This window comes from Neophocaena asiaeorientalis, unplaced genomic scaffold, assembly GCF_003031525.2.
Source record: "Neophocaena asiaeorientalis asiaeorientalis breed wild unplaced genomic scaffold, Neophocaena_asiaeorientalis_V1.1 scaffold74, whole genome shotgun sequence".
Classification (NCBI taxonomy): domain Eukaryota; kingdom Metazoa; phylum Chordata; class Mammalia; order Artiodactyla; family Phocoenidae; genus Neophocaena; species Neophocaena asiaeorientalis.
In genome coordinates, this window is record NW_020172183.1 from 572,426 (window position 1) to 591,455 (window position 19,030).

Here is a 19,030-nt window from a genome sequence, read left to right on the forward strand (position 1 = left end):
ACCGTTCTCCATATTCGGTGCCTTCAGTGATAAATTTACAGAAACCTAGAACTAAGATGGATTGGGGTAGTTTAAAAGTCCATTCATAAAGTATCAAATTGGGTACTTTTAAAAGTTGCATGTCCCACTACACATACACCACAATGGCTAAAATTAAAACGACTGACAGTACCAAGTCTTGGGGTAAGAATATGAAGGAACTGGAACTCATACATTGTTGGAGGGATAAAATCTGACAGTTTCTTTTACAACTAAATATAACACCTACCTTAAAAACAAAAATTGCAAGCTTAAATATTTACCCAAGAGAACAGAAAATATATGTCAAAAAAAATTATATAAGTATATTCATAGAATGTCTATTCACAAGAACCAAAAACTTGAAACAGCCTAGGTGCTCATCCACAGGAAGATGGATAAACATACTGTGCTATAGTCACTCAAGGGATAGTGCTTAGCAATAAAAAGGAATAAAGTACTGATACAGACAAAAACACAGCTAAATCTCAAAAACATTATTTTGAGTGAAAGACATCTTACACAACAGTGTATATACTGTGTAATTTCATTGTGTGAAATTCTAAAGCAGGCAAAACTCATCTGAGACAGAAAAAAATTAGAACAGTAGTTGTCTGTGTGGGCAGGAATTGACTGGGAAAAGAGAGCTTTTTGGAGTGATGGAAATGTTCTCTATCTTGATGGGTTTCTGGGTTACACAGGTGTATGGGTTTGTCAAAATTCATCAAATAGTATCAGATAGTATACTTAAGATTTGTGCTTTCAATGTATGTTCAAAAATTTTAAATAACTCTTTACCAATACTTAACTCTAGTACATATATTTTTTTTCTGAAGTATATTCTAACATATATATATATTCTGAAGTATTTTCTGAGTTTTATATATATATAAATATTCTGAAGTACTGTATTTAGGAGGAAGTGTCTACTGTCTGCAAATTACTTTGAAATGCATCCAAAAAATAAGATGGATTGATGGATGGAAAATGGAGGAATATGTGACAAAGAAGGTAGAGTAAAATGTTCATAATAGAGTCTAGGTCGTGGATATACGGTGCTCACTGTGAAATTCTTTCAGTTTTTCTGTTTGTTTGAAATATTTCAAAACAAAATGTTGGAGGAAAAGTTTAATGCTGCATTTGTTTCACAGAGGAAGAATTTCTATTTTCACACTAAATTTTTTTTATGGTTTTATGTCAAGTTCTGCCTTAGTGCTTTAACTTGGGGCTGTATATATAGAGCCTGTAAGACAGCTCATGTATTAAATCAGCCAGATAGAATCTCCTTGAAAAGATCTATCTGCCCAGGATGTAAATATTAGAGGTGGATACACTTGACTAATTAAGCTAATCCTAGAAAATCAATAAGATGCCATCTAATTAAATTACAAATCTTACCTTTGGTTGTGCATGTCTGGCTGTAAGACATGACTGAGAAAAGAATCCCAAAATAAACCTCAAAGCATCCGGGCAGAAAACTTCCAATTAACATAGCAGACTGTTTCAGTATGAAAAAATAGTTTGAGGCTAACCCTTCAGATTTGGAAAATCAATGCCTAAGTTTTACATTTAATTGCTATTTTCTAACATTCATAAATAAGAAAATGAGAGAAAGTAATTCATGTGTTTGTTCCTCTTAACACTGGAGGGACTTTGTAGGGGATAGTAATCTCAATACTTGAAATGGAATTGCCATGTAGGGAGAGAATCTGGTCCCTGTCTCACTCTTGGGCTGTATTGGGGTCAATAAATTTCCTTAATTCAAAGAGACGCACAGGTCCCGGACCTGTGATAACACTAAATCAGGCAACAGGAAATTATAAATTGGAATTGAAAAGTTAAAATGCAATCCATAAAATTCATTCCATACTTCTTCAAGGTGGTTCTCTTTGACATCAAGTTCACTATAATATTTGTAAGTCTAAGGAAGCCTGCTAGAAAAACTATTGCAGAGTAGTAATATTTTTATTCTCTTGGCACAGAGGTTTCAAACCTTACCAAAGAGCTAATTCTTTGTCTGTTCCTATATTACCAGGTAAAACAAACAGACAAACAAAAACTCAGGTCCTTCAAAAGGTATTGAATATCAAAACAAGTGATTTCTTTCTAGATCTGTTTTTATTTGAATACTGACTTTAACTGCAGTTTGATTCTTTCTTTGTAAACCTCAACTTCTTAGTATTTGAAGATCTGAAAATTGTAATCTATTTTCACAAGAAAAAGACCATCCTTGTTCAAAGACAAATGTACCATTACTTAAATTGCAAATCTTTATGTCACACACCCAGACAAGAAATAAAAGCCTGACTAGGGCAGGATTCTGTAAAAAGTGCTGCTTTTCTGTGTTTATTCTGGAAACTAGAATAGCTAGCTGGAACCCACTAAATCCAAATGCCTCTCTGTAACAACATCTGAAGATGGTCTCTATATATGGGACATTTTTCTTCAAGGATTCAGTGGAAATGTCTGATCCAGACCACGTTAACAGAGCTGTATGGAATATACCCAGTAGTATACCTAATTGTGTACCAAAATTACAATATATATATATATATATACAATGGGGTTGTAATACTAACTTCTATTCCCACCTCACTCTGGATACATGAAACCCTTGATCAAATATAGCTAAGTGAATCTTATATGTTCTGTCCTAATCTTTATCATATTCTTTTCTGTTGCCCTGGTTCATGATGTTCTTCCCATCTGGGCTATTATGATCTGTCTCTCCATTTGCAACTGCACGAGTTAGGTACAGAATCTTTACCAAGTATATTTCTGAGCATAATTGGTTTTCTTCAATACTAACTTTCTAGATAAATTACCTATTACACCCAAGAGTAATTCCCCTTTTAAGATATAACTCAGTTTTCCTCTGTCTCTGCCACGGTTTATATATTCAATAACATAATAAGATATGAGTAGAAAATAGAGAAGTTTATACCTACTTGCTCTACTTCCCATCAGTAAAAAATAACTGGTTCTAAACTGTAAAGGGCTCTCCATCTCCATAAACACACTTGATGTCTACGATATTCCTCACTAATCACTAGTGGGGTAGTTTAAAGGTAGCCTCACATCCTTTACTGCTCCTCTTATTGAGAGGTATATTCAAATATCCCTTCCCTTGAATCTGGGCTGGTCTTAGGGACTTGCTTGGCAAATATACATGGCAAGAAATTAAGATATTGCAGGGCTTCTGAGTTATAAAGAAGCCTTATAGCTACTGCCTGGGCTGCCATCACTCTGGGGGAAACCAGCCACCAGACAAAAAGTCCATCTACCCTAAGACTTCCATGCTGTAAGGAAGCCCAAGCTAGTCATAAGGAGAGACCAAATGAAAATACCCAGCCAGCCCCAGCTGTTCCAACCATTCCAGCCCAGGCTCAGACTGTGAGAGAAGATACCCTGGGCATTCCAAACAGATATAACATGGAGAACAGAGGAACCCCGTCAACAGTTAGAACCAAGGCCTCAGAACTTTGGCCTCAATCAAGTACTTCCAGTTTTCTCTAACTATTCAAGTCACCTGAGGGTCCACTCATCATAGAGCATGGATGAGCCATCTCTGCAGGGCCTTTTACAAAATACCTGACCCACAATATGATAAGCCTAGTAAAATAGTTGTTGTTTTATACCACTAAACTTTAGGGTGATTTGCTTTGCAGCAAGAAATAAGTGGAACAGCTAGTAAATACCATCCTTGTGTTTATTTAGTCATTTCACAATGTTTATCAAGAAGTTTACATTAAAAAAGAAGTTTACATTAGTATACATGGTATTTGCTAATGCTGCCTACAGAAAGAAAATCTCAATTAGCAAGAAATGTGTTAAAATCTAGTAGTAATCTATATTCCCAAGCATAGTGGCATTTTACTGTTATAGTAAAGAGCAAAATGTATATCTTCTCTTTTCACAGGTATCTGAGATGTTATTATTGGGCAGTTCGAACTTTAATTACCATTGGGGGCCTTCCAGAACCACAAACTTCATTTGAAATTGTTTTTCAACTGTTGAATTTTTTTTCTGGAGTTTTTGTGTTCTCCAGCTTAATTGGTCAGGTAAACTGAGATGTGAATCCCTGGATATACAATGCTGTCATTTTTGAAAGTCTAACAAGTCTTTATAAACTTTACAGAGAAAAAATCAAAATCTATCTGGTGGGTTTTTTTTTTTACTAATTTCCATCTATTTTGATGAATTGAATGGGGATGTAAATAGATCAACACTGCCTTTCAATTTTTAAACCATCAAATTTTTCAGAAGACTTGTACACAATGAGTATTGCGTTAGACTCTCAGAGAGTCACATTTCTAAGTTAACTTCTTATTTGGTGTTTCCTGAAAACTTTAGAAGCTCTCTTTTTTTACTTAAACTTCAAATATTGTCATAAAATCCCTGGCTTAAGATCAACTTCAAAAGTCATTTAAACCGGAGGCTACCAAATGCTGTCTAAATTAATTTAATTAAAAAATCATTGGTTCATAAACGTTTATTATGGTATCTCCTTGTCTTATTCTCAAGGAATCACAGTCTAGTAAGAAAGTAAAACAAATACCCAAATAACTCTATTGCAAGGTAGATGCCATTTGCAAGGGATAGAGCCCAACACCTTTGTAAATTCCCAGATTCACAAGAAATAAAAAGCTCGCAGCGTAGCATCTTTAGACGTTATACTTCCTTGTAAGGTACATTACATATTATATGTCTGAGAGCAAAAGCCATGTTGAGATTTGTGTGTGGGGTAAATAGGTAGACAAAATCACAAAATGATTATTACCACTAGATAAATTATTGGTTCCCACTCACCACACTGACAGTGGTAAGAATAAAACTCATGCTTCAACAAAATTTAGCAATGAAAACTATTCATTATAATATTTGAAGCTGATAACAAATATAACTCAAATCCTACATCCATGAATGTCAAGGGGCTGTTATCCTTGGTAAGTTCCAGAAGAGAGTTTGAAAGCTCTGTATTAGGTCAGAAAAGGGAAGCTTCCCAGGAGGTTTCATAGAGGAAAATGTATTTAAAAAACCAGATAGGATTCAGTAGTTATAGACAGATAGTTCAATCAATCAGAAACAGTGTGTGAAAGATGATGATAAAGCACAAGATATGTTTGAGAAAATAGAAGAAGTACCAGAACAATGGGAGTGAAGGACACCTATAAATAAGGTTAGAGATGTATGTAAGGACAAGATATTTTAAGGGCTCTGAATGTTAAATTAAAGATGTTGAACTCTATCTTAAGGGCAATGGGAAATCAGCCAGGGAAGGATTTTTAACAAATAAGAGATTTAAGGAAGATTAATCAAATATAATATAAATTGGAAGGGTCATACAGTTTTAAAATGTAGGTTTTATTATCATTTATGGATGGTGAGGCCAACAGATCAGGAGACCATTTACACTGAAAAGACAGTCTGTTATACAAACAGATCCAAGAAGAGGGTGTCACACCTTGCCAATAGGGCTACATAGGGAGGCACAAGGAAAGGAACTGATCAAGCAGGGTAAGGGGGTTTAAGATTGGTGAGTTCGGATAATTTCAGCAGGCTCTGGGGTATGGGGACTGTCTCTAGTTGTCTGGTACCTGGCCCTGGAGTAATTGGGGCAGGTGGATAGTAGCCTAGAATATGAGAGCCCAATAAAGAAGGCTGTTGGGAGTATGGGCTCAGGGTTGGCTATTTTGCATATGAAAGGCACACTCCCAGTAGTTTGCTATCTTTAGGAATCAGCTAACTCTGGGAGGGATAGTCCCAGAAATAAAAGAATCAAAATACAGAAAATAAAAAAACATGGTGCTCAGGATATGGCAACTTCAGCCTGAACATGGTAATCGAATAGAGAGAGAGACTGTAAAGGAAACTCTATTTAGAAAATGTTTAGGTTTGGAAAATGAACACCAAGCAGTTAAAAACTATAAGCACAAATTATAATCTTAATGCCTGGGGAGATTACATTAACAGTGATTGAAAATAGGAAGCTTGTGGGGACTCCCCTGGTGGTGCAGTGGATAACACTCCATGCTCCCAATGCAGGGGGCCTGGGTTTGATTCCCCCCACATGCATGCCACAACTAAGGAGCCTGACTGCCTGCCTGCCTGCCGCAACTAAGACCCGGTGCAACCAAATGAATAAATAAATAAATAAATATTAAAAAGAAAATAGGAAGCTTGTTTATAGAGAAATGCAATTAATTTGAATATAAGTGGCAAAAATCATATTATTTAATAAATTTTTATAAAATATATGTGAGGTAACCAGACCCCCTTCAATGTTTTCTCAGTTTTGCAGTTGAGTCAACCCTAGTTTAAAGAGATTAAGAGGCAACACTAATTCATACATGTAATTCATAGTCATATGATAAGGCCATATCATATTGATAAAAATAGTAAAATATAACATGTATTTAGCACTTACTATGTCCAAGGAAATTTTTACAAGATTAAAAACTATGTCCAGCTCCAGTTAAAATTCCACTCAAAGTGGTCTTTGGACTAAAAGTAGAAGCATCACCTGGGAAATTCAAAATTCAGGCCTCACCCCTTACCTACTGAGTCAAAATTTGCATTTTAATAGGATCTTCAGGTGATTCATATGCACATGATACTTTGAAAGGGCTGCTTTATACCTCACACTTCACCTGCCTTTACAGTGACTTTTTGTTTGTTTGTTTTTTGCTTTGTTTGTTTTTTCTGCGGTACGTGGGCCTCTCACTGTTGTGGCCTCTCCCGTTGCGGAGCACAGGCTCCAGACACGCAGGCTCAGCGGCCATGGCTCACAGGCGCAGCCGCTCCGCGGCATGTGGGATCTTCCCGGACCGGGGCACGAACCCATGTCCCCTGCATCGGCAGGCAGACTCTCAACCACTGCGCCACCAGGGAAGCCCTACAGTGACTTTGAGGACCCAAGGAACAAGAAGAAATATCAAGCCACTAAACATGTAGGACTGGAGCCAAAAAGAAAGATTGAGGCAGGAGATAGAGATCTGTGCCTTAACTCTCACAGTGAATTAAATAAAGGTGCTGAGAAGGAGAACAGTTAGAAATGAAAGTAAGAAAGCCCTGGACAAAACCCCCACTTGTTCAAAATTCCCATATATAACCACGCCAAGAACTACACCCTGGATGTGATCATCTCATTTTAACTGCAATATTCTATTCTCACATACAACTCAGAGAGAGTGACCTTTTCTTCCTCTAATCTGGAGCACACATCATAGAATATATGTCTTCTTCATCTGCACCATCAAAATTCAGCATTGCACATAAAACATTCAGATTACTGTCACTACAAATTCTCCGCCCCCAACACTGATCAATAATGCTTTTAATTGTCCTTGGATCCCAATTTAAAACTCTATTAACTTTCCCAACCCAATCTCTGATCTCCCAGTTCTCAAGGCCTTAGGTGACTGGGTAATGTTCATCATCTGTCAGAAATGGCTTGGAAAAAGGAGATCTAGGAACTGAGGTGGTTGAAGAACAGCCCTCGAGGAGTAGGTTAGAAACTGAAAAAGTATCCAGTTTGACTCTCTGCATAGCTACTCGACAGACACTTTTGACAAGCAGAAGAACCTATTAACTCTGAAATGGAAACCGAGGAAGGCATCACAATAAAAGAGCCATTTGATCTAGATCTCAAAAAATGAGTAGTTTTTCCATAAGCAGAAAAGCCTCAGCTACTAGAATGAATGAGCGAAAGTGACGCCCAGGTTTTCCTCTGCACTATAAACCCATAGTCAAAGCAAATTTACAACCACTTGCTTCCCTCTGTGTGAGACGAAGAGTCAAGCTATATATCTTTTCTGTGCTGAGACCTTAAAGATCAGCTTTTAACCTAGAGTGGGTTTTCATGGCTGAGTTATAAACATCCGAGAACTAAAACCTGACAGTTCCTTAAGTATTGTCACAGCAGTAGATGATGTTTCAGTAATTTCAGCACATTTCAACTTCTGCTGAATACTATGCCTTAAGCATAATGAGATTTGATTCTATCTGTCTAAGCAACACAGAGGGAAGTATAGAGGTTGCACTTTCATGATGAATTGAGTCTATATAGCCAGCCACACTGCAAAATCTATGAAGGATGCTTTCTAAGCGAGACTCACCAAAATGGACTAGCCGTTCTGCCAGGTAATTGCTCAACTTTCTTTGCACATTTCTTGCATAAGCACAACTATATAATTTTTAAAATAGCAACTAACATCTTTGCAGTAATATACAAGTGTGCAAAGAAGATTGTGTGCAGTCACATGCATTATGTGACTGAATCCTCACAGAAACTTCCCATGGTAGGTAAAACAGGTTCTATTGTCCTTACTGGGTCAGAAAGAGAATATGATTTGCCCAGTATTTTATAGGTAAATAGCTGAAAGTAGGACCCAATATCAGTGTGTTAAAAATCAAGTAGTCAGGGATTAGAATAGAATGTATCGTGAGAACTCTTAATTCAACTGGGCTTATAGTAACTCTGCCACTTCCTCTGCTGGGTGTGGAGTGACCATGTTTGTGGTTTTAGATGCAAGATGTAATTGGGGCAGCTACAGCCAATCAGAACAACTTCCGCACCTGCATGGATCATACCATTGCCTACATGAACACTTATTCCATTCCTAAGATTGTGCAGAATCGGGTCAGGACTTGGTATAAATATACATGGGACTCTCAAAGAATGCTAGGTAAGCACGGCAAATTACTGACTAAAACCCTGTAAAATGTGTCCTATAGTGAAAATCCTATAAGGCAGCAATGGCAACTAACTGGGTTTGAAAAGGATTGGGAAACAACCAAATAATCTTTAAAGCATTAATTTAATACCATGGGCTTTTTTTCCTTAAATATTCAGACATAACTTACAGGTTATGCAAATCCTTCAAGAGCAAAGGCTAAATTTTATTCAGTGCCCACCAGATGCTACATATTACACACATTAGCTCATATAATCCTCATCAAAAAAAAAAAATGGGGAAAATTTGGTGTCATCAACCCCCTCTTAGGAGACAAGGAAATGGGAGCTCCTAACTGAAAAAATTGGCCAAGGACACAGAGGCCTTAGGCAAATGGCCTAAATGGAACTGAGACATACACCTGTTCTCCTCCAAACCCTTGCTCTCTCTGTGATATCATCCTCTTCCCAGAGCACAGTGAGTACTCAGAACAGCAATCTTTCAAGCCATTTTCAACCTGCTACAGGTCTCCTCTAATAGTCCCTTAATCATTCTTGGTGTCTACTATTAGGACTATAACACTGGAGTTAAAAATAATGTTTACTAAAGATGTAAAGTAAGTTAATGTGCTAGTTGACAATAATCAGATTCAACTTTTAGTTTGCTCCTCACCATATAAAAATAGGAATTAGTGCTACTGAGAAGCCAATAAAGCTACTGCCCTCAGAATGCAAATTACAATGCGATTCCCAAATTGGAAGAATCAATATTGTGAAAATGACTATACTATCCAAAGCAATCTACAGATTCAATGCAATCCCTATCAAATTATCAATGGCATTTTTTACAGAACTAGAACAAAAAATTTCACAATTTGTATGGAAACACAAAAGACCCCAAATGCCAAAGCAATTTTGAGAAAGAAAAAGTGAGCTGGAGGAATCAGACTCCCTGACTTCAGACTATACTACAAAGCTACAGTAATCAAGACAATACGGTACTGACACAAAAACAGAAATATAGATCAATGGAACAGGATACGTGGACACCAAGGGGGGAAAGTAGCAGGGCGCTGGTGGTGGTGGTGTGATGAATTGGGAGATTGGGATTGACATATATACACTAATATGTATAAAATGGATAACTAATAAGAACCTGCTGTATAAAAAACTAAGTAAAATAAAATTCAAAAAACAAAAACAAAACAAAGTTTCTTAGAAGCAGATAAGAATCACTGGTTGTTGACGGTAGGACCTTACCTTCTCCTTTCTGCCAGTCTTAAGAGGTTCCAACCACAGGTTCAGAACCTCTTCCTGAATCTAAATGACAAAAACAACAAACTGTTTTCTTAAACATACACAGCTATTCCTGCGGACCTCTCAAGCAGGGAGGAAGAGGGGCAGTAACAGGCTCCTTCCCTCTCTCCCTGTGGACACTGCTCCAACTCCTTCATTTAGGAAGGAACTAGAGAAAAAAAGCCCTTGGAAACAAGGAGATGTGTTTTTATAGAAAAGATTTTCATATTTAGAACCAATGTTGGAATCAAAATAAGGGTATAGTATAGATTTTTTTTTTCTTTTCTAAATGGATGCAAGAAAACATCAAAAGTAATCAGCTCTCAGAAACCCATAATACACTGTAGACTAAAAATGGGCAGTTTTATTCATGAACCATTTTATCAGCCTGAAGGCCCATCACTTAATTTACACGTAGAAAAATCTTTAATGCATTCACATGCTTCATTGAGTTAATAAGCAAGTAAATAACAATAATTTGAATTTACTCACTTAACAGATTTCTTCTTTAGATTCCACTCCCAGCTCAGCCACCTACCACTTATGCACAGATGAGTAAATCACTTACACCCTCTCTGAGTTTCAGTTCCCCTTTTGTTTCTTCTTTCCAGAAAGTAAGAGTAAGAATACTTACCCTTAGCGTTGTCATGAAGGTCCAATAAGATCATGACAGGACTCTGTAAGCTACACGGTATTCATTATTCTTTGCCATCCTTAGGACGTTAGGGCTGGTCTGCCGAATCAGAAGATAGGAACTAGATCCTTTTCCCATCCCAGTTTGTTCGCTAGCCTTTGTCCCATCATCACTAAGCTTTAAAATTTCAGCAAACACAAAATTCTGGAATTATTCAGAACTATTATGTCACCAATATTGAAAATACTTCTTTTCTTTCATGCAAGTAATAGTGCTATTATGATAAGTATGTATGTCCAATAGAAGCAATGAAAATATAGACTGTGATGCAGCTGTTTATAAAAAGAGTTGATATTTTGTTTCCTTTATTTTTTAATTGTCCTTGAACTTTGATGTTTTTTCCTTAATTATTCTCCTTTATGGATTGATGTGTTTATCTTTATGAAGATGAATCCGACCTACTTGAGACACTGCCAACTACAATGCAGTTAGCCCTCACCATTGATGTGAACTTCAGCATCATCAGCAAAGTCGACTTGTTCAAGGCAAGTGTTTTTCCAATTCATAGGAAGGCACCATATCAATTACTCTGAAAAATCAAAGCTCTTGCTGAATTCTTGGTTGATAATTTGTTCTTTGAGCATTTATACTATATTGTCTCCCTGTCATCTGTCCTCCATTGTTCTGATATAAAATAAACTATTATTCTTATTGGAAAAAAAACAAAACAAACAAAAAGCTCTTGCTGAATACAGCATTTATGGTTTTTTTGCCTTTATGTTTATAACATCAAAATAATCTGGAGAATTTGTGTGAAATTAGAGTCAAATAAACTACGGATCTCTCTTCAGCAGATGACTTGTTTAGAAGCCTCTCTCTCCTAACTGGCGTCAAAGAAGAAGAGTTCTTCAAGGTCTTCTTGCATTAATTTAAATATAATTAAATTCTACAGCTCTATATCTTTGCTACTACACATGTCATCTCCCATTTATGAATATGCCTTGGCAATACATGGCAAATCAGGCCCCAGATTAGCTCTGTTTTGGCCTGACAGTCAGAGAATCATGCCTAATCATGTCTCCAATACAAATGCTTAGGATTTAGATTTTTTTACATGGCCAAATTCAAATTTAGAGGGTTTTTTTTTAAAAGAAAAAATGTATAGCAAAGAAAATTTTAATGTTTTGAATGTTTTTAATTTTCTGCCATCTTCTCAATGCATTATACCATATGGAAGTTTTTCTCACCTAACACTTATTCTGTGTGTGGCATTTACTGATTCATCTATTTAATTAATTCATTCAACGAACATTTATTAAGTTCCTACTATGTTCCAGGCACCATATTAGCCACTAGGAATTCAACTTCTAAAAACAAATACTTGCACACATGGGGCTTAAATTCCAAAAGAGAGGAATGAAAAATAAATATATAATATGTGAGAAGGTGATAATGCTATGAACAAAATTAAACAAATTAAAGAGGATGAGGGAGGTATTGGGCATGAAATGTCTGCTCTAATGAAGTGCAATTGAGCATCTGGGCAGAGGACTGCAGGATGAAAGGGAGTGAGCTATGCAGATATTGGGAGTGGGAGAGGAGGCATGGACAGAAAGGGAATATTACAGGAGGATGGACAAGATGAAGCCCTGATCTGGGAGGCTGGAGCAAAGGCAGAGTGATGTAAAGCAAGAGTAGTCAGAGGAAAGTAAAAACAGGAAGGATGAGTCAGGGGGCAAGTTAATGGAGGGCTTTGGAGGCTGTAGCATAAAATTTGGATTGTACTCTGAGATGCAAAACCCACTAAAGATCTTGAGCAGAAGATGATCTACTTGAGATCTGTTTGAAAGGGATTTTTTCCTGCTCTGTGGAGAGTAGACCAGGAAGCAAATATGGAAGTCAGGGAGGCCAAAGAAGGATAACATCTATAGACGTCTATAGGGATGATGGTGCAGACCCAGAATAGTAGGAGCAGAGTTAAAAAGTGGCCAGATATTGGATGTATTCAAAGGAAGAGCCCACAGTTTTTGCTGTTTGATTTTGTGAAGGGAGAGAGAGACAGAAATGAAGGATGATTCAGGATTTAAGCTGAGGAACAAAGATACCATTTGCAAAATAGGAAATTTTAGAGTAAGTGTAGGGTGAGGAGGGTAGAAATAGACTGTTTTGGGATGTGTTGGTTTGAGGTGAGAGTTAGACTTTAGATGGAATATCATGTAGGCAGTTTGATAAATAAATCTGAGTTTAGGGGAGAGGTCCAAGCTGGAGCCATAAATTTGGGCAAATCAACATATTGATGGATTTTAAGCTAGGGACTAGATATTATCCCCTATTATGTAACCCAGACAGAAAGATATGTCTTGAAAATACATAATCGATACCATTGTGGGCAAGATGAAGAAGCAGATTCTGTATGGTAAAATGGTTAGGCAGAGTCACCCTCGATGTTAGGTTACCGTACAGTGTCCTAAACGGCCTTAGGAAGGAAGAGAGGGGATGGGAGGGAGGATGCCCTGGGGTCAATTCCTGGAGATTATAGGAAAGTAGCTTCCTAATTGGAAAGTGGTTCCCAATTTCTAGTGCGAGTGCCACAGTGGAAGCTCTGGTGAGCTTCCACGGAATGTATTCAAACAGTTTTCTGATCTTCTACCAGGGAGACTGGGAAAGGGATTTCTACCTTGGTTAACAGGTTCATCTAGATAAATGGTTTTCAAGCTGCAGCTTGCAATTCATTTAGGGATCATGAATTCAACTAAATGGGTCACAAACAGCATATAAAGTAGACAAGAAAATATCAGAGTGCCTCACACATAAGTAAGGGTAAGCACAATGTAAATGTCTTTGTTACTACAAGTTACGGTCAAAATAGGTATGAAAGCCACAAGGCTAAATTAACAGTATTTTTAAATGCTATAAAATTTTTTTCAACTTAAGGACTAGCTTAATTGAGAATAAGTGAGAACCAGCTACATTTTAAAGAAAAAAAAAGCTTTAAATTATATACCAGTGACTTTTATGGGGTTGTCTCTGATCTGGGAAGTTATCAGTTTTCAACCTCAGAGTTTTCTCCTTTGTTTTTACATATATTTTTGGAAATCCATAAAATCAGCAACATCTGATTGAGAAAAAAATGTTAAATCTTCACATGTTGCTAACGTACATAAATATAGATTCATTCTTTCCTGACATTTCCATTAAAGATGTAGCTCCTTCCAGAAAGAAACCATTTCCATTTATATTTCTGTTAAATGAAAAAATTATTTTTTTACCTAAAGCCAAATGAAGTAGAAAATAAGCAGGTATGGAAGCTTTCTAAATTTATTTCTTTTCTAAATCTTGCTAAAACAGTCTTAGTGGTTTGTATAAATTTGTTATTTTCTTAGGGAGGAAATATGCTGACCAGGGATCTTATATGCTTACCTCATAAATTATACCCAGTTGACTCGTGTTGCTTCTGATTCAGTCACAGTTCACTGAGAGCCACCTATGGCCTCAAGGGGCTGAGGCACAACGGAGGAAACCTTTGGAGCGTGTGTGCCCAGAGGATGCTCAGGAAGCTTCAGAGTGAAAAGGGGGAGGTTCCCTGGCAGGAGCCTCATTATCACTCATTAGGACCAAAACGTGGGGTGACAACAAAAGATGAATCTAGAAAGGTCAACTGAAGCCAGGCTATAGTGTGTGGGCCCAATCCTATAGGCCAAGGAAGCTAGAAAGGAGGAAAACAACAGCACAGATTTCAGTTTTATAAAGACAAAAAATGGGGACACTTTGAATAAATCAGAATATCCAGGGATAATAAAGAAGGGTGACTCAACTGCTGAGAGCCTCCATATCTTGAATTCTCCCTGAAAATGAATCTTCCAGATCTTTAAAAGGCAGGCAGGCAGGAAGAGAGAGAGAAAGAGACAGAAAAAAGAGACAGAGAGAGAGACAGAGAAAGAGACAGAGAGATCTGACACCAAGATTGGAGGCTAGCAGGCATGCTTTGTGTCTTCCCAATCTTCAGGATTAGGATAAATTAAAGGTACTTGAAAATCATATAACTCACAAATACCTAGTTTAAGATGTCCTAAAGAATCTTTTAAGTTTATATCTTGGAACTTCAGTCAAAAATTTCACAAGGGGGCTTCCCTGGTGGCGCAGTGGTTGGGAGTCCGCCTGCCGATTCAGGGGACGCAAGTTCGCGCCCCGGTCCGGGAGGATCCCACGTGCCGCGGAGCGGCTGGGCCCGTGAGCCATGGCCGCTGAGCCTGCGCGTCCGGAGCCTGTGCTCCGCGGTGGGAGAGGTCGCAACAGTGAGAGGCCCGCGTACCGCAAAAAAAAAAAAAAAAAAAAAAATTTCACAAGGACTTTTCTCCATTTTATAAATTTGTGAAGGGATACAGATGTAGTAGAATTTGTTTGCAATGCAGCACCAGATAATAATTCTATGCTAAATAAACTTGCTTCAGTTTTTCCAGAAATATGTCTGTAACTTTAATTGTGCATTGTATTCAATTTTTAAAACTCCAAAAAGGACAATGTGCTTATATTTCTTTCCTTTTAGCCTTGTGAAACTTGTTTATATATTAGTGGAACAGTGAGTATCCTAATGCTTTAACAAAAGTAATATAAGTAATGCTGGAGTATCACAAATTATAATATGGACAATGTTACATGAAGGAGGTCCATACTGTCCGTGATCCTTCATTCCCAGTACTGTCACCATATACCTTGCTATACCCAATACTCACATGGCCCCTGTATTAGTCAGGGTACTCCAGAGAAACAGAATCAGTGAGATATGTGTGTGTGTGTGTGTGTGTATATATATATATATATATATATATATATATATAGAGAGAGAGAGAGAGAGAGAGAGAGAGAGAGAAGGGAGGAAAGAGAGACAGGGAAAGAGAGATTTATTTTAAAGACTGGCTCATGCAATCATGAGGACTGACAGGTCTAAAACCTTCAGGACAGGTCAGCATGTTGGAGAACCTGGGAAGTGTTAATGTTGCAGCTCAAGTCCAAAGACAGTATAGAAGCAGAATTCCCTCTTACTCAGGGAACTTCAGACTTTTTTCTCTTAAGGCCTTCAACTGATTGGATGAGGCTGACCCACATAATGGAGTGTACCCTGCTTTACTGAAAGTCTACTGATTTAAATGTTAATCTTAACTAAAAAATACCTTCACGGGCTTCCCTGGTGGAGCAGTGGTTGAGAGTCAGCCTGCCGTTGCAGGGGACACAGGTTCGTGCCCCGTTCCGGGAGGATCCCACATGCCGCAGAGCAGCTGAGCCCGTGAGCCATGGCTGCTGAGCCTGCGCGTCCGGAGCCTGTGCTCCGCAGCGGGAGAGGCCGCAGCAGTGAGAGGCCCATGGCAGTGAGAGGCCTGCGTACCGCAAAAAAAAAACAAAAACAACAACCTTCACAATGACATTTAGACTTGTATTTGACCAAATATCTGAGTACCATGGCCTAGCCAAGTTGACACAAAGTTAACCGTCACAGCCCCCCAAACACTGTCAAGCTGTACGGAATATAATTGTCAAAGAAACCAAGCTGTTGCTAAGACCAATTTTTTTCCTTTTTTTTTTTTTTTTTTTGGCCGCACTCTATGACTTTTAGGATCTTAATTCCCTGACCAGGGATTGAACGCAGGGCCACGGCAGTGAAAGTACCAAGTCCTAACCACTGGACCACCAAGGAAGTCCCCCAAATTTTAAAATTGATACTTGTATCTTCTCAAACCTAATAGCTGCTATTTACTGAGTTCTCATTGTGTGCTACACTGTGTTTTCTTCTTTGTTACCTTCTCTCAATTAATTCTCACAGCAAGCCTCTGAGAAAAGGTTTATGACCACCCCACCCCCACCCCCACCCCATTTTACAGAAAGTACAAACTACTTACCTGACTGAGGCCAAAGAGCTAGAAGCAACGGGACAGGGTTTGAGCACTGATTTTTCTTATGCTACAGTCTACAGTCTTAACCCTTCAATGAAGCCACCTTTCAGTTCTCCACCTGCCCTGTCTGGATAAGTGATAAGACGCTGAGAATTTTCCCTAGAGTCAAAAAGCAATGTAAGCTCAAGGCCATCCTTTGGTGATTTTCACAGACTTAGACTTGGCATGCCAGTTAGTTTCACACCAGATACCTAGATTCACACACTGTGCTATTCTCCTACTAAGAAAAGACCTTGAATCTCATGTGTTTTTTTTCTCCCTCTTAATCAAAGCAGGTAGAATTAAAGTCACAGAATTTCACCAAAACTTTGCTTCAATCAACTATGGTTAATTAGTAAGATCTGCTACTTCTACATGGGGTGATCAGAGTTTCTAAAGAGCTTAGAGATGAATAGTCATTTTTAAAAAATTGTTCACAAAAATAATTCTCTTCCTTTCAGATTGCATGTTTTTCCAGCCCAAGCTCAAGTATTAACCTAACAAGGAGTGATTCATTTCTATGAGGTTGGGCAATTTCCCCTAATTTCTGATGATTTATTATTTTTATATTGATTTTTAAATACGTTTTATCAAATTAAATGCTAGGGAAATCACATTTTGCCTCTACCACTAAATTACCAGAAATAAGAGAAAATTTAATAAAAGTTCTGTTGCGCCACCTAGTGTCTAGAATTTAAGTTGCATCCTTTAGAAACTGAAAAAGAGCGCCCTGCTTAATGGAAAGGAAAGACACCAAAATGGGAATGTTGGTACCACCAGTCTGTCAAGGAAAGCACAATACGCTGCTTTGGTAAAAATGGATAACCCATCCCAAACAGGACACATCACTGGGATCTGTGACTCATTGTCATTATATGGCAAGTAGAGCCTGGAAAGGCTTTGACTTCAGTGATAGGAAATATGTGGAGAAAGAATTTTGTATGTGAGTGGCAGACTGAGCCAGGAATGAAATGGGAATGGCAAAATTATTTCTTCCCCTCACACAAGGATCCCCTGTCAGTGACATCCTAATCACATATTTCCTCCCAAGGGCCTGAAATCAGAGCATTACAGGGAGGCTTACTACATTTCATTTTTAACTTTACTTTTAACCCTGGTGGTAAATGTAATAAAGTATTGTGGCTAGACTTTTTAAAGTATTTTGAACAATAAACTTATAACACAGATGAACTCCATTCAACTACACATGCTGAGCAATTACTCTGTCCAGAGCACTAGTGGGGTACCCCAGATACTGCACGCATATAGTCCCTGCTCTCCACTGCCTCCCAGAAGTGTGGGGAAATTCTATATAAATAAGATGACATCCTTAGCTGTTCTGTGATGAATCAGTGGCTCAAAATATATAAAGTGTTTATCTCAATACCTTGGATATAGTAAGTTATATTGTTATTATTGCTATTATTACTGAGAAATAAAACTGATTCAGTCACAGGGGAGTTTTCACACAGGTAAAATCAGTGTGTAGCTGTGCTTGATCATAGGAAGATGGATTAGATTCATCCTCAGGGTTTCATCCAACTTGTGACTTCTCACTTTGACTATGTGATACTGAGGATCCTAGAAAAATAGAATTATTGTCAGTTCTCAGGAAAGCTTGATGGAGATGACTTTACTTGTGTTTGCAAATGCTAAGCATAAGGTTGGGTCTGATATCACTTAGAATTCAATACGTTCTGACATCATAGTACCTTGCAAATTATTTATCACATTTGACTTTAGCATGGGTAACTGGATTCAGAATTCCTGCCCTAGACATATTACCCATCACTTGCTTAACGGGAATGGAGTTTAAGATGGGACAAAGCATGTCCTTTTATAATAAACAAGGCTGAGCTGAGAAGAGCCTTGAAGACTGTTTATACTTGAGGGTGACTTAAAGTTACAGTGAGTTATATATTACTGATAATATCTTAAGTTCTTTTTCAAAGAACTTAAGGAGGAATGAGCCTAGAAATGAAGGAATCCTTCAGGACTGAGAAAGTAAACATCCAAAGGTAAATTTTACCAACTTTACAATTGCATTCAGAGCTTGCAAGTATTAAAAGAACTTCCTGGGTATAAGACCCGTCATCTAAAGTATAGGTTATGTTTTGAATAAAAATAAAATTTCTCCCAACTTCATTCAAATCTCCAAAAGCCTTATTCAAATCTGTAACACAGTTTTTATACAGCACTGAATTTCCCATTGTTGAAAATGGAATAATTTCTAATAACTTCATTCTATACATCAGGCCATATTTATTTAGTGCCTGGCATGCCCCATGCCCTGGCAGGACCCTGGGCATATGGAAGCGACTAATATACAAATCTTGCCCTTGAGTTGCTCAGAATGTAGATCAAACACACACACACACACACATACACACACAGATGAGTCTCTTCCTCTGACACCTCTTGTATGTGTGACCTTAGTGAAATAGTCAATAGACTGCCTGAGCCTCTGTTACCTCATCTAAA

The 19,030-nt window shown here is 37.8% G+C and overlaps 1 protein-coding gene across 1 annotated transcript in view; it reads left to right on the forward strand.

Moving 5' to 3' along the window:
* CNGB3 (cyclic nucleotide gated channel subunit beta 3) overlaps nt 1-19,030 on the forward strand; it is a 142,799-nt gene that overhangs the window by 89,938 nt on the left and 33,831 nt on the right. Inside the window, exons 11-13 of the mRNA XM_024761527.1 lie at nt 3,938-4,079; nt 8,546-8,705; nt 11,070-11,167. Coding sequence (XP_024617295.1) covers nt 3,938-4,079; nt 8,546-8,705; nt 11,070-11,167 — 400 coding nt within the window. The remainder of the gene's footprint in view (nt 1-3,937; nt 4,080-8,545; nt 8,706-11,069; nt 11,168-19,030) is intronic.